The sequence below is a fragment of the Triticum urartu genome, chromosome 2 (genome assembly GCF_003073215.2).
Source record: "Triticum urartu cultivar G1812 chromosome 2, Tu2.1, whole genome shotgun sequence".
Lineage (NCBI taxonomy): Eukaryota > Viridiplantae > Streptophyta > Magnoliopsida > Poales > Poaceae > Triticum > Triticum urartu.
The window spans coordinates 182,980,017-182,996,273 of NC_053023.1; the positions used below are offsets into that span (position 1 = coordinate 182,980,017).

The window sequence follows — 16,257 nt, forward strand, 5'->3', positions numbered from 1 at the left end:
TATGTTTTCATGAATATATGAGAGTTCTTGATCCTATCTTGCAAGTCTATAGTCACCTATTATGTGTTATGATCCGTTAACCCTGAAGTGACAATAATCGGGATACTTACCGGTGATGACCGTAGTTTGAGGAGTTCATGTATTCACTAAGTGTTAATGCTTTGGTCCGGTACTCTATTAAAAGGAGGCCCTAATATCCCTTAGTTTCCAATAGGACCCCACTGCCACGGGAGGGTACGACAAAAGATGTCATGCAAGTTCTTTTCCATAAGCACGTATGACTATATTCGGAATACATGCCTACATTACATTGATGAACTGGAGCTAGTTCTGTGTCACCCTATGTTATAACTGTTGCATGATTGATCGTATTCGACATAATTATCCATCACTGATCCATTGGCTATGAGCTTTTCATATATTGATCTTCCACTACAAGAAATATGTCAACTTGTGACCAGCACTATTGGTCACTGAATGGTCACTGTTTTCAATTTGTGACCTTTTTGGGACCAAAAACATAAGGTCAAAAGCTAGCGGTCATAAACTGACTATAGCGACCTTTCTTCTGGAATGGTCGTAGACGTTTACGACCAAAATATGTCTACTGTGGCGTTTTGGTCACTAGCAGCCTCCGCAGGCCACGTAGGCATCCGATGTGGCAATCTGATGTGGCACAAGAATCAGCCCGGTCCAATTCAGCGTTTTACATGGGCCTAGCCCAACAATTCGGCCTTTCTATATTTTTTTCCTGTGCTTTTATTAGCTACATGGGCCTGGCCCAACAATTCGGCCTTTTTATTTTCTAGGCCATGGCCTTTTTTATTTTATTTTTTCCAAAAGATGAGCCCACTAGTGAGATGGGACCCAGTTGTCAGGTTCTAACAAGTGGGTCCCAGTTGTCACTGTTATATTCTTCATATCTCAATTTTCCAGTAAATAAATAACAATATTTCAATCCAAACAGAGAGAAAACAAAATGCTTCAAACAGAGCACAACTAATCAGGAAAAATATGGTACACATCACGAATACAATCAGAAAGAGCCAAACTTGGCACATTATTACAATCAAACTTGTTCATCCTGGTAACACAGCAAGGATGGTTCATCCTGGTAACACATTATTACAGAAAAATATGCTTCACATCAAGTTTACAATAAAAAAAATGTTCACATCAGGTAACACAACTATCATAGTATAACTAGCTCCAATGCTTCTCCCAACTTGTTCATCCTGGACCTCACGACCAAACATGAATGAAGTCCAGCATCTGCAAGTTATCAAGAAAAATGGTTAGAACAAGCAAAATGCGACATTTTTACCATTTAAGCATAGAAGAACAGGGTCAACAACAGTTCGATCTTTGAAAATGAACCAGGATTTCAATCTTTGAACAGCAAAAAATTGATACAGTAGATCATTTGCGGTTTAAAACAACCCCTAAGGAGAGACATGTTGACACATTCATTTGGCAACATCTATAGAAATTGAACCTCATAAACATGCAATGTGGAATTTGTATCTCAAAGAAGTATACATACTTATCAGGTTTAATTAGCACATAAACATGCAATGTGGAATTTTTATCTCAAAGGAGTATACATACTTATCAGGTTTAATTAGCACACAGAAGCCAAATGCTAGTAGCTCATGATTAGTACACAAGACAGGATTCAACAAAGTAAACAAGAAGGTGGCTACAGTACAAAACTAAGCTCATCACACAGAATAAAATGATATTAAAAGTAAGCTCAGCATAAGCATGAGTTTTTTTGGCACCACCAGATCAAACATAGCAACGCCAGAATAATCATATGAATCATCATTTCCTCAGACCATCTTCCAAGTGCAACTACTTCATCATTCTAGCTAAATTAAGATGTTAAATGAATAAAACTAGAAGTATGCTACAATCATATGGTACTGGTTAAAAAATGTGACTAGAGGACTACACTTGAACACATCACTTGCAATGCCTACTGGAAGGAGCAAGTGTATAGAAGAAAACAAACATTAGACAGGCTGGCCATCAGTCTTTAAAACCTTGATTTTGTATTCCTCAAAGAGAATCTCAGGAATATGTTGTTGTAGCATCATCTGACCAGCCAATCCATCATTAACACACGTGCACACACAGAGCAGAGAATGATTTGAAATCAAGTGCAAGAATTGCAGTAGCACATACAACTAGCATGTTACGGTTTGTGGGTGATGGGGAAAATGCATGTGAAGTGCATAAATCACAGAGGGGTGTGTACAATACACACCATCTTTGACAGCAAGCAAAGTGTTTTCATGGTCAAATATAAAGATTGCATTAAGAAAAGTGTTTTCAATTTTTCGACAGAATAGACACTGCAAGAATAGCATACTTCTATGCTGAGTCTAACAGAACAAGGTCCTGCAAAGAACTAGGACTAAACAGACTACTGTAGTATCAATTAACTCGCACATGATTAGAAAAACTCAACATAGTGTGGCAGACTATTGAGGTGTTGGGTAATTCTTCAGTGGGCTAACAAAATCATCATGTTCCAGTCAGTTCCGAATCCACATATGTGTCCAGCAAAACTGAAAACCAATCGCATACTCGCTGGGATTCGGATTTAAGTACTACTAGTAGGAAGGAGCATATATACCTGCTGCAGGATCGGATAGGGAGAATGTTGTGTGGCTTATCCCGGCAGTTGGGCAACCGCAGCAGGTCATTGAACTCGGGGGTCTTGGCGATCAAATCCTTGGCGATCTCCGCATCCCTGTTCCTCACGAGTTGCCAGTCGATGGCGGCCCTGTATCAGAGGAAGAGATGTTCAAAACCTGAAGTTTTATCTATGCTACACGCTCACATGTACAGACGTACTTGCATGCAGAACCCCTCAGAATAATGGAACACGGTTGGAAAAAAATTCAAGTCACCTGAGCTTCTCGTTGCGGTGCAAGGCCGGGAGCAAGTAGGTGCGCCTGACGGCGCCGGAGGGGGCGTTGGGATGGAGTGGATGGTTCTGTGCAGATTGATGAAGCTGAAGAGGAGCCTCCCCTCCTCGCCGAGCATCGCGTCGACCTTGGGCACGAAGCAGACGACGTACTTGATGGCGTCGTCCCACTGGCCCTGCCTCGCGAGGCGCTGCAGGTGGTCCACGCTGAAGAACACGGTCGTCTCATGGAGCAACCTGGATCAAGCGCATACGTGCAAAGGATTGATCTCAGACCAAATCGAATCGAAGCAATCCGCATATGGAATAAAAAAAGGAGGCGAATCAAGCCGGGGAGCGACTGACCAGTGGGCGAAGAACTCGACGACGGCGAACTGCTCCCGCGAGGCTGTGAGGAAGGCGCCCAAGCTGGTGGGGTTGAGGTCCACGGCGTCCTCCCCCTGCGCGGCGGCCCCGGCCCCCACCTCGTCGCCGACGCCCAGCGACCGAAGGGCGTCCGTGCACCCCGCAAGGGAGGAGGCGACAGCAGGAACAAGGAGGAGGACTCGCACCACCGCAGAGGCCATGGGATCGGCAAGGGGCTGGATCTCACCGGTCCGGCGTGGCGGGGATCCGGCCATCCATCTCGCCACATCCGTACATCTCGGGAGGAAGGGAGGTCGCCGGTGGGGGTGGTAGTCGGCCAGCGGCGGGATTGGAGAGGAATTGGGGGAGCGAGAGGAATTGAGTGGATCTCCAACCAGGGAGGGAAGGGCAGGTTGAGGCCATGGTTGTGGTCGCCGACGGTGTTGAAGTGGTGAATGCCGCCACGGGAGAGAGAGAGAGGGGACGCTAGAGAGAGGTGGCCATGGCGTCGATCTAGGGTTTCGGCGTGGAGAGAAGTAGAGGGTGGAGTGGAAGGCGGAGGTGAGAGGTCGCCGGAGGGTATGAAGTAGAGGATGTCGCCAGGGCAGTCGAGGAGTGGGGGAGGAGGTCGCCGGCGGGGATGGGGATGGGTTTGCGGGAGTGGAGATCGGCGACGGGGCCGGGTTTGGGGTTGCGGGAGAGGAGAGGATGGATCTGGGGGACCGAGGGGAGGGGGAGTGAGTGAGTGAGTGGGGGTGGCGGCGGGTGGGGATCTGGGGGATCGAGGGGAGGGTGGGTGGGTGGGTTAGGGTTTTTGACTCTCGGGAGAAGCTCCACCGTTGGATGGATGCGTGATGGATGGCTCAGATTGTGTCCAATTTGGTGATCCGCGTGAAAGCTGTCCCTCGCGTCTCATTGGCCGGCTATCTCGCACTTGAATCTCAAAATTTTGGACCCAAAACTTTAAAAAAAACATAACAACGACATAGTTTGTCAAAATGATCTCGTTTTTTCATAAGTGTGCATCTTAGAATGGCAAACGATGCCATAGTTCGACGGCTTTTATTTTCTTTGCACAAAAAGATGATTTTCCAATTTTTGAGTGCATAAAAAGATTTTTTTTGTGAAGAAGCTACCAAATATTTGTTCCAAAATTGCACAACTCCATTTTTCAAAAATATTAGACCACATTTTATGTAAAATTGACCAAATAGTTACATGTCAAAGGCTTTTGATCCACCTCTTATAAAAAAACAAATTTCGTCCATTCAGTAGGAAGCGGGGAAAATTTGAACGAAAATTTGTTCAAATGATTTCGTATTGTGCACAAGGGTGCATATTGGAATGGCAGACAATGTTGCCTAAGGAAGTCTTCGTTTTCTTTGGACGAAAAAATCATTTTCCATTTTTCGAGTGCCCAAAATGAGTTTTTGTTTGTGAATAACCTACCAAATAATTGTTGCAAATTTGGACCAAATCATTTTTGTAAAATACTAGGCCATATTTTATGCACAATTGACCAAATGGTTGGGTGTCACAAGTTTTGATCCACCTCTGGTGAAAAAGACAAATTTCCACCGATTCAGCTGGAAGCGGGTCAAATTTGAACTGCAGCTACCTCATAGTTTGCTCTTTATTTTTCCCAAAAATCATTTCTAGGTACATAAGTACCTATTTAATCAGAGAAAAACAAAAAAATTCAAGATTCAACCACTAGCTAGGAACGGTCATTCCCGCCGTTTTGACCGCATTTTGAATCGGGCATAAAAAATTCAAAAAAATCAAAAAATTGGGAAACCTTCGCATTGTGTCATCATATGTGGCCAAGTTCCCAGGAAAAATAACAAACTTGTAATACGGCAATTATTTTTAAAAAGTGTTCTCAGAAATGAGCTATCATGCATGAAGATTCATGGCTTTCAAGCCAAATGATCAATCTTATGGCCACACTCATGGCATAGTTTGTTCAAATGATCTCATATTGTGCACAAGGGTGCATATTGGAATGGCAAACAATGTTGCCTAAGGGACTTTTTATTTTCTTTATACGGAAAATTCATTTTCCATTTTTCGGGTGCTCGAATTGAGTTCTTTTTGTGAAGGACCTACAGTATATTTGTTGCAAAATTGGACCAAATCAATTTTATAAAATACTACGCCATATCTGATTCACAATTGACCAAATGGTTGGGTGTTAAATGCCTTGATCCACCTCTGGTGAAAAAGACAAATTCTCGCCGATTCAGCTGGAAGCGGGTCAAATTTGAATTGTAGCTGCCTCATAGTTTGCTCTTTATTTTTTCAAAAAATCATTTCTAGATACATAAGTATCTATTTAATCAGGGAAACATCAAAAGTTTTCCAAGATTCAACCACTAGCTAGGAACGGTCAAACCCGCTGTTTTGACCACATTTTGAAACGGGCATAAAAAATTCAAAAAAAATCAAAAATTTGGAAAACCTTCGCATTGTGTCATTATATGTGACCAAGTTTTCAAGAAAAATAATAAACTTGTAATATGGCAATTATTTTAAAAAAGTGTTCTCAGAAATGAGCTATCATGCGTGAAGATTCATGGCTTTCAAGCCAAATGATCAATCTTATGGCCACATTGATGGCATAGTTTGTTCAAATGATCTCATATTATGCACAGGGCTGCATATTGGAATGGCAAACAATGTTGCTTAAGGGACTTTTTATTTTCTTTGCACGGAAAATTCATTTTCCATTTTTCGAGTGCCCGAATTGAGTTCTTTTTGTGAAGGACCTAGCATATATTTGTTGCAAAATTGGAAAAAATCATTTTTATAAAATATTAGGCCATATTTAATGCATAATTGACAAAATGGTTTGGTTTCAAAAGTTTTGATCCATCACTTGTGAAAAAGACAAATTTCTGCCGATTCAGTAGGAAGCGGGTCAATTTTGAACTGCATCTACCTTATTGTTTGCTCTTTATTTTTTCCAAAAATCATTTCTAGTTACATAAGTATCTATTTAATCATAAATACATGGTTTGGTGGCAATACGTCGAGGTGTGGATGTGGCCCAGGGCCCCAACTCCAAAGCGCGTAAACTCGCATGCCCGCCGCATGGTCACCGCGTGACCTTGGCATTGACATGCGTTCTGGGAGGCCTAGGCATGTCTAGCGGGTTGGGCACTCTCCGTGTAGGTGCTAGGAAGAAAATTACAACAGAAGAATCTCACGAGGAGACCGACCTATGCTCAAAGATGAATTAGCAGCCAAGTGTTTGATTGGCAGTACGAGAAATGGACATGGCCAATGGGCGTGAGTTTTTGCTGAGGATGATCATCTACTGAGAAGAATGTCTTCGCAAATTTTCAAAACAAAAGGAGGATCCTAGGTGGTACTTGCTTTGCAAAGTACCACACTGGACAGAAATATGAATGTTGAAGCTGGGCTCAAAATAATGAATGGATTGAGCTGAAATTTGGTGGAGGATGGTTATTTGGGCATTGGAAAGCACCGTAGAAAATTGATACCATTTGGACATGCCAAAGTGGTACTTCCTTCACAATGCTCTTCTATGGATAGAAACTTGGGAAAACTAGTGAGAGAAATTGGATGAATGAAATGAGCTCAAATTTGGTGTACGTAAGTTACATAGGTATGGTTATGCCTTGGTAGATTTTCAGATCATTTGGGTTAGCCTAGATAGTACTTACTTCACAAAGCTTCTCTCGAGGTAGAAACTTTGGAAATTTCCTGAGAAATATTTACTAGGAAAATGGAGCTGAATATTATCATGTGGCAATTATTTGGGTATGGAAGAGTGCTCAAAGAGTTTGAGGTTAATAGGAGGGGTCTAGATAACACTTGCTTTGCAACGTGCCAATCTGGCCATAAAATATAAATAGAACCTGGGCTCACATAGTTAATTTTCCCGAGCTGCAATTTGGAGGAGGGTGATAATTTGGGCATATGAAGGAACTGTATAAATTTCATGTCATTTGGATATATAAAAAAGGTACTTCCTTCACAATGCTTCTAGGTGGACAAAAACTTTGGAAATTTGCCGAGCAAGATTTGCCAGGCAAATGGAGCTGAATTTTGTCATGCGGCAATGATTTGGATAGGAAAGAGTGCCCAAGAATTCCGAGGGCAATCAAGAATGTATAAATAGCACTTCCTTCATAAAGTGATGTTGTGAACAGAACAGGAAAATGAATATTGTTGAATTATTTTTGAACTAGGCAAGGAAGTATTTTTACATATTTGACGAAGATATGACCCAAAGAATTTATGAGATTTTTTTGGGAATTTTAGGAATGAAAGAAATATAGGTTGCTTCACAACCTAGGGCAAAAATTGACACATGGACATGACACATGGGCAAAACTGATGAGGTGGCGCCAAGTCATACCAATCCACCACAATTGACAAGGTTATGACCATCTATATTGGTCATGATCAGCTAGAAATAAGGCAGCGGACTAGTGCTATCTGCTTTATGACCATTTCGTGTAAGGAAAGTACGACCTTTCTGACCAAAATGGTCGCAATGGTTTAGGGTTTGGAGCCCCCCGAACAGCTTTTGACCAATTGGTCTAAAATGGTCATAGATTTATGACCAATTCTTCCAGGGTCACTGACAGAAGGTCATAAGTTGACATATTTCTTGTAGTGTTCGCTTATTTACTTTTTCGTTGCTACTGTTACAATCACTATAAAACCCAAAATTGTTACCGTTACTTTTGCCACCATTACCACTACTATCATATTACTTTGCTCCTAAATACTTTGCTGCAGATATTAAGTTTTCCAGGTGTGGTTGAATTGACAACTCAGTTGCTAATACTTGAGAATATTCTTTGGCTCCCCTTGTGTCGAATCAATAAATTTGGGTTGAATACTCGACCCTCGAAAACTGTTGTGATCCCCTATACTTGTGGGTTATCAGGCATGTCCATGATCACATCCGGGACTCCGAACAACATTCGGTCACCAACATACATAACTCATATAATACTATATCGTCAACGAACGTTTAAGCGTGCGGACCCTACGGGTTCGAGAGCTATGTAGACATGACCGAGACACGTCTCTGGTCAATAACCAATAGCAGAACCTGGATGCCCATATTGGCTCATACATATTCTACGAAGATCTTTATCGGTCGAACCGCATAAAAACATACGTTGTTCCCTTTGTCATCGGCATGTTACTTGCCCGAGATTCGAACGTCGGTATCACAATATCTAGTTCAATCTCGTTACCGGCAAGTCTCTTTACTCATTCCATAATGCATCATCCCGCAACTAACTCATTAGTCACATTGCTTGCAAGGCTTATAGTGATGTGCATTACCGAGAGGGCCGAGAGATACCTCTCCAAAAATCGGAGTGACAAATCCTAATCTTGATCTATGCCAACTCAACAAACACCATCGGAGACACCTGTAGAGCACCTTTATAATCACCCAGTTACGTTGTGATGTTTGGTAGCACATAAAGTGTTCCTCCGGTATTCGGGAGTTGCATAATCTCATAGTCATAGGAAAATGTATAAGTCATGAAGAAAGCAATAGCAACATACTAAACAATCAAGTGCTAAGCTAACAGAATGGGTTAAGTCAATCACATCATTCTCTAATGATGTGATCTCGTTAATCAAATGACAACTCATGTCTATGGCTAGGAAACTTAACCATCTTTTATTCAACTAGCTAGTCAAGTAGAGGCATACTGGTGACACTCTGTTTGTCTATGTATTCACACATGTACTAAGTTTCTGGTTAATACAATTCTAGCATGAATAATAAACATTTATCATGATATAAGGAAATATAAATAACAACTTTATTATTGCCTCTAGGGCATATTTCCTTCAGTTCTTGACCGCTGTCCAGTGATCCACTCCTGGATTACTTTGGTACCTCCCTGCTAAACTAATAGCAAGGCACACATCAAGTCTGGTACACAGCATTGGATACATGATAGAACCTATGGCTGGAGCATAGGGAATAACTTTCATTTTCTCTCTATCTTCTTCAGTGGTCGGGTATTGAGTCTGACTCAACTTCACACCTTGTAACACAGGCGAGAACCCTTTCTTTGCTTGATCCATTTTGAACTTCTTCAAAACTTTATCAAGGTATGTGCTTTGTGAAAGTCCAATTAAGCCTCTTGATCTACCTCTATAGATCTTGATGCCCAATATATAAGCAGCTTCACCGAGGTCTTTCATTAAAAATTTCTTATTCAAGTATCCTTTTGTGCTATTCAGAAATTCAGTATCATTTTTGATGAATAATATGTCATCCACATATAATATCAGAAATGCTACAGAGCTCCCACTCACTTTCTTGTAAATACAGGCTTCTCCAAAAGTCTGTATAAAACCTTATGCTTTAATCACACTATCAAAGCATATATTCCAACTCCGAGAGGCTTGCACCAGTCCATGCGATCGACAAAACCTTATGGTTGCATCATATACAACTCTTCTTTAAGATATCCATTAAGGAATGCAGTTTTGACATCCATTTTCCAAATTTCATAATCATTAAATGCGGCAATTGCTAACATGATCTTAAGCATCTCTACGGGTGAGAAGGTCTCATCGTAGTCAACTCCTTGAACTTTTCGAAAACCTTTCGCAACAAGTCGAGCTTTGTAGACAGTAACATTACCGTCAGTGTTAGTCTTCTTCTTGAAGATCCATTTATTCTCTGCGGCTTGCCGATCATCGGGCAAGTCAACCAAAGTCCACACTATGTTCTCATAGATGGATCCCATCTCAGATTTCATGGCCTCAAGCCATTTCGTGGAATCTGGGCTCATCATCGCTTCCTCATAGTTCGTAGGTTCGTCATGGTCAAGTAACATGACTCCCAGAATAGGATTACTGTACCACTCTAGTGCGGATCTTACTCTAGTTGACCTACGAGGTTCGGTAGTAACTTGATCGGAAGTTTCATGATCATCATCATTAGCTTCCTCACTAATTGGTGTAGGAAACACTGGAACCGATTTCTGTGATGAACTACTTTCCAATTAGGGAGCAGGTACAATTACCTCATCAAGTTCTACTTTCCTCCCACTCACTTCTTTCGAGAGAAACTCCTTCTCTAGAAAGGATCCATTCTTAGCAATGAATATCTTTCCTTCGGATCTGTGATAGAAGGTGTAGCCAATAGTCTCCTTTGGGTATCCTATGAAGACACATTTCTCCGATTTGGGTTCGAGCTTATCAGGTTGAAGTTTTTTCACATAAGCATCGTGATACGTCTCCGTCGCATCTACTTTTCCAAACACTTTTGCCCTTGTTTTGGACTCTAACTTGCATGATTTGAATGGAACTAACCCGGACTGACAATGTTTTCAGCAGAATTGCCATGGTGTTATTTATGTGCAGAGACAAAAGTTCTCGGAATGACCTGAAACTCCACGGAGCGTATTTTTGGAAATAATAAAAAATACTGGCAAAAGATCAAGACCAGGGGGCCCACACCCTAGCCACGAGGGTGGGGGCACGCCCCCTACCTCGTGGGCCCCTTGGAGCTCCTCCGACCTCAACTCCAACTCTATATATTCACTTTCGGGGAGAAAAAAAATCAAGGAGAAGGATTCATCGCGTTTTACGATACGAAGCTGCCACCAATCCCTAAAACCTCTCGGGAGGGCTGATCTGGAGTCCGTTCGGGGCTCCAGAGAGGGGAATCCGTCGCCATCGTCATCATCAACCATCCTCCATCACCAATTTCATGATGCCCACCGCCGTGCATGAGTAATTCCATCATAGGTTTGCTGGACGGTGATGGGTTCAATGAGATTTATCATTTAATCAAGTTAGTTTTGTTAGGGTTTGATCCCTAGTATCCACTATGTTCTGAGATTTATGTTGGTATGACTTTGCTATGCTTAATGCTTGTCACTAGGGCCCGAGTGCCATGATTTCAGATCTGAACCTATTATGTTTTCATCAACATATGAGACTTCTTGATCCTATCTTGCAAGTTTATAGTCACCTACTATGTGTTATGATCCGGCAACCCCGAAGTGACAATAATCAGGACCACTCCCGGTGATGACCATAGTTTGAGGAGTTCATGTATTCACTATGTGTTAATGCTTTGGTCCGGTACTCTATTAAAAGGAGGCCTTAATATCCCTTAGTTTCCATTAGGACCCCGCTACCACAGGAGGGTAGGACAAAAGATGTCATGCAAGTTCTTTTCCATAAGCACGTATGACTATATTCGGAATACATGCCTACATTACATTGATGAATTGGAGCTAGTTCTGTGTCACCCTAGGTTATGACTGTTACATGATGAACCGCATCCGGCATAATTCTCCATCACCGATCCATTGCCTACGAGCTTTCCATATATTGTTCTTCGCTTATTTACTTTTCCGTTGCTATTGTCACAATCACCACAAAATACCAAAAACATTACTTTTGCTACCGTTACTTTTGCTATCGTTACCACTACTATCATATTACTTTGCTACTAAACACTTTGCTGCAGATACTAAGTTTCCAGGTGTGGTTGAATTGACAACTCAGCTGCTAATACTTGAGAATATTCTTTGGCTCCCCTTGTGTCGTATCAATAAATTTGGGTTGAATACTCTACCCTCGAAAACTGTTGTGATCCCCTATACTTGTGGGTTATCAATACTATTTTCTGGCGCCGTTGCCGGGGAGCATAGCTCTATTCTTTGAGTCGCTTGGGATTTATATCTGCTTATCGTTATGATGAACTTGAGAGATCCAAAAACCAAGATTTATCCCTCAACTACGAGGGGAGGTAAGGAACTGCCATCTAGCTCTGCACTTGATTCACCTTCTGTTTTGAGTAAGCTTGCGACACCTAAACCTGCTTCTGCTATTCATTCTGATATGTCTCATGTTATTGATGATGCCACTTCTGCTATGCATGATACTTATGATGAAACTACTTCTATGCTTGATACTACTATGCCACTTGGTGAATTTCTGGATGAACAACTTGCTAGGGTTAGAGAGAATGAAATTATTGAATCTAATAATATTGATGAAAGTGATGATGAAGACTCTCCCCCTAATAAATATGAATTGCTTGTTGTTCCTGAGGGTTATGTTCTGGATGAAGAATCTGCTAGAGCTATTTTAGCTTGAAACGATAGATATGATCTAAAGAGGTTATGAGCTAAATGGAAGCAGCAATCCCTTAAGGCTAGAATGAAACCCGACCCTGCTTTTGCTACTTCACCTATCTGTGTTACTGATAAGGATTATGAATTCTCTATTGATCCTGATATAATTACTTTGGTTGAATCTGATCCTTTTCATGGCTATGAATCTGAAACTGTTGTGGCACATCTTACTAAATTAAATGATATAGCCACCCTATTCACTAAAGATGAGAGAACTCGCTACTTTTATATCCTTAAAATATTTCCGTTCTCATTAAAGGGTGATGCTAAGATATGGTTTAATTCTCTTGATCCTGGTTGTGTGCATAGTCCCCAGGTTATGATTTATTACTTCTCTGCTAAATATTTCCCTGCTCATAAGAAACAAGCTGCCTTAAGGGATATATATAATTTTGTGCAAATTGAAGAACAGAGTCTCCCACAAGCTTGGGGGAGGCTTCTCCAATTACTTAATGCTTTGCCTGATCATCCTCTTAAGAAAAATGAAATACTTGATATCTTTTATAATGGACTAACCGATGCTTCCAGAGATTACCTGGATAGTTGTGCTGGTTCTGTTTTGAGGGAAAGAACACCGGATGAAGCTGAAATTCTATTGAATAATATGTTGACAAATGAAAATAATTGGACACTTCCTGAGCCTATTCCTAAACCAACTCCGAATAAAAGGGTGTAACACCCTCGATGCGGCTATATCTCCTACGTGTCGAGGCACGACTTAGAGGCATAACCGCATTGAAAGCAATGTCGCAAGTTAGGCAATCTTCACAACATCCCATGTAATATATAGATAATAAAAGGGGAGATACATAGTTGGCTTACACTCGCCACGTCAATCAAAGTACATAAATAGCATTACAACATTCAAACACTCATGGCCCGACTACGACGCCAAAATAAAAGATAACCCAACATGCGACACGGTCCCGATCGCCCCAACTGGGCACCACTACTAATCATCAGGGAAAGACACGTAGTAACGGCGTGAATCCTCGTCGAACTCCCACTTGAGCTCAAGCGCGTCATCTGGAATGGAGTCGTCAGGCCCTGCATCTGGTTTGGAAGTAATCTGTGAGTCACAGGGACTCGGCAATCTCGCACCCTCGCGATCAAGACTATTTAAGCTTAAAGGTAAGGCAAGGTAAATATGTGGAGCTGCAGCAAGCGACTAGCATATATGGTGGCTAACCTGTTCGCAAAAGAGAGCGGGAAGAGAGGGCAAAGCGCGAACGAGTAACTAGAGGACATCCTGCAGCAAGCATTACTCCAACACCGTGTTCACCTCCCAGACTCCACCGAGAAGAGACCATCACGGTAACTCACACAGTTGGTTCATTTTAATTAAGTTAAGGTTCAAGTTATCTACAACCGGACATTAACAAATTCCCATCTGCCCATAACCGCGGGCATGGCTTTCGAAAGTTCAAATCCCTGCAGGGGAGTCCCAACTTAGCCCACGACAAACTCTCATGGTCAACGAAGGAATAGACCTCCTCCCGAGACATTCCGATCAGACTCGGTATCCCGGTTCTACAAGACACTTCGACGAGTTAAAACAAATCCAGCAACACCGCCCGAATGTGCCGACAAATCTCGATAGGAGCTGCACATATCTCGTTCTCAGGGCACACTCAGATGAGACTAGCTACGAGTAAAACCAACCCTCAAGTTTCCCCGAGGTGGCCCCGCAGGCAGCTCGGTCGGACCAACACTCAGAGGAGCACTGGCCCAGGGGGGGCTTAAAATAAGATGACCCTCGGGCTCCAGAAACCCAAGGGAAAAGAGGCTAGGTGGCAAAAGGTAAAACCAAGGTTGGGCATTACTGGAAAAGCTTTATTCAAGGCGAACTATCAAGGGGTTCCCATTATCACCCAACCGCGTAAGGAACGCAAAATCCGGGAACATAACACCGATATGACGGAAACTAGGGCGGCTAGAGTGGAACAAAACACTAGGCGAGAGGCCGAGCCTTCCACCCTTTGCCAAGTATATAGATGCATTAAAATAACAAGATAATATAATGATATCCCAACAACTAAATAATGTTCCAACAAGGAATGGTCTCCAATCTTCACCTGCAACTAGCAACGCTATAAGAGGGGCTGAGCAAAGCGGTAACGTAGCCAATCAATGGTTTGCTAGGACATGGTGGGTTAGAGGTTGGACATGGAAATTTTGGAGGCATGATAATCAAGTGGTAGGCATCGTAGCATAGGCATAGCAAAAGAGCGAGCATCTAGCAAAGCAAAGATAGTAGTAATTTCGGGGGTATGATCATCTTGCCTGCAAAGTTGTCAGAGTTGACTGGATCCTCGAAAGCAAACTCAACGGGCTCCTCGTTAGCATACTCGTCTCCCGGCTCTACCCAAACAAGACAAACAAGCAACAAGGACACAATCAACCACGTGCAAAGCACAAACAATATGATGCAAGCATGGTATGCTATGCGGGATGCGATATGTGATGCATATGCAAGATTTGACAAGGAATGAATGAACCTGGCCTCAACTTGGAAAACCAAGTGTGCCACTGGAAAGGTGAGATGATTTTGCTTGAAAATGATATAAAGATCACCGAAATCGGAGTCACGGTTTGGAAATGGCAAGCAATTCAAATATGACACCGGTCTGCGATATACAGCAAGTAGTCATCTAAATGCAACACGATGAATATGCTACAGCACCCAAACATGGCATCAAAATACATGGCAGGGATTCATTCATGATGATTAACAAAAGATGAACACTGAGCTACGGCCAATTCATCCATTAACAGGTTCAAACAAGCATGGCAAAAATGCATGTGGTAAACAGATTTCAGACTTAGTGAAATCAACACTTGTCTGGAATTTCAGATAAGGTAGCACACTTTGGAGCATGAAAACTATATGCTACAGGACATGAAAATGGCAAAGTAAAGCATGGAATGGAGCTACTCAAAGAGCTTAACAAAAGTCCGTTAGTGACTTGAGCCAAAAGGGATCAGAAAATACATTCGCAAGCATGTGAACATGGCAAAAACATAATCAGATCACAGACTTGGTGAAAAACTGGAGCATGCAAAATCAGTTAAGTAGGCATGTTTACGAGCTCGATGCACTCACTACAGAGCATGTCATGACAATCTAAGCATACACCCATCAAGAATACACATTATACAAGCTAGACATGGCAAGAACAACAACATAGCATGCACGGATCAACTACAACATCCTCGGCAAAATCTCTAACAAGTAGACAATCTGCTCAGATTCACGAAATAGCAAAAGTAGAGCTCGATTGACTCAAGCTAGGGTGCTCTATAATTGCAAACAAAGATATGGATGGATAGAGCACTACAATATTAACAAAACATCCTTACTGATCATCCTCAAAAGAGGCACGGATCACTAGGAAACAACATGAACATATGGCATATTGAGATAACCAGATCAAGGACTTAGTGGAATTGCTAAGTCCCTGAAATCAGCATTAACGAATGCACCACTTTGCAAGCTTGTGCTAGTCACCACACACATCACAAAAATACATGGGTTGCACCTCTGGAAAGCTGGCAAAACATATAACAAAACACATGTAGATCTCAGGAGCATATCATGCACACAATAATCATGGCAAAAATGACAAATATCTAATTGGAGCAGCAGATCTGATAATTATCTCAAATAGCAATCTTCCAACAGCATTTCGGGCATCAAGATGAACTCAAATGAAAATGATGCAATGAGATGAAATAATGTAATCTTTTAGACGAACATTTTGATATGCTATATGCCCAAAATGGAGCTACGGATGCAAAGTTACGATGCGA

The 16,257-nt window shown here is 41.9% G+C and overlaps 1 protein-coding gene and 1 non-coding gene across 2 annotated transcripts; both read right to left on the reverse strand.

Moving 5' to 3' along the window:
* Positions 1-1,039: 1,039 nt before the first annotated feature.
* LOC125541370 (sulfhydryl oxidase 1-like) lies at positions 1,040-4,004 on the reverse strand. The gene is made up of 4 exons (XM_048704798.1): positions 3,281-4,004; positions 2,919-3,172; positions 2,642-2,791; positions 1,040-1,272 (listed from the first exon to the last, which is right to left on the reverse strand). Exons 1-3 carry the CDS (start codon positions 3,553-3,555, stop codon positions 2,766-2,768), a joined length of 555 nt encoding a protein of 184 aa, XP_048560755.1. The 5' UTR covers positions 3,556-4,004; the 3' UTR covers positions 1,040-1,272; positions 2,642-2,765.
* Positions 2,026-2,105, reverse strand: LOC125541820. The gene has a single exon (XR_007297667.1). It is a non-coding gene; the product is annotated as a small nucleolar RNA SNORD36 (small nucleolar RNA).
* Positions 4,005-16,257: the final 12,253 nt, after the last annotated feature.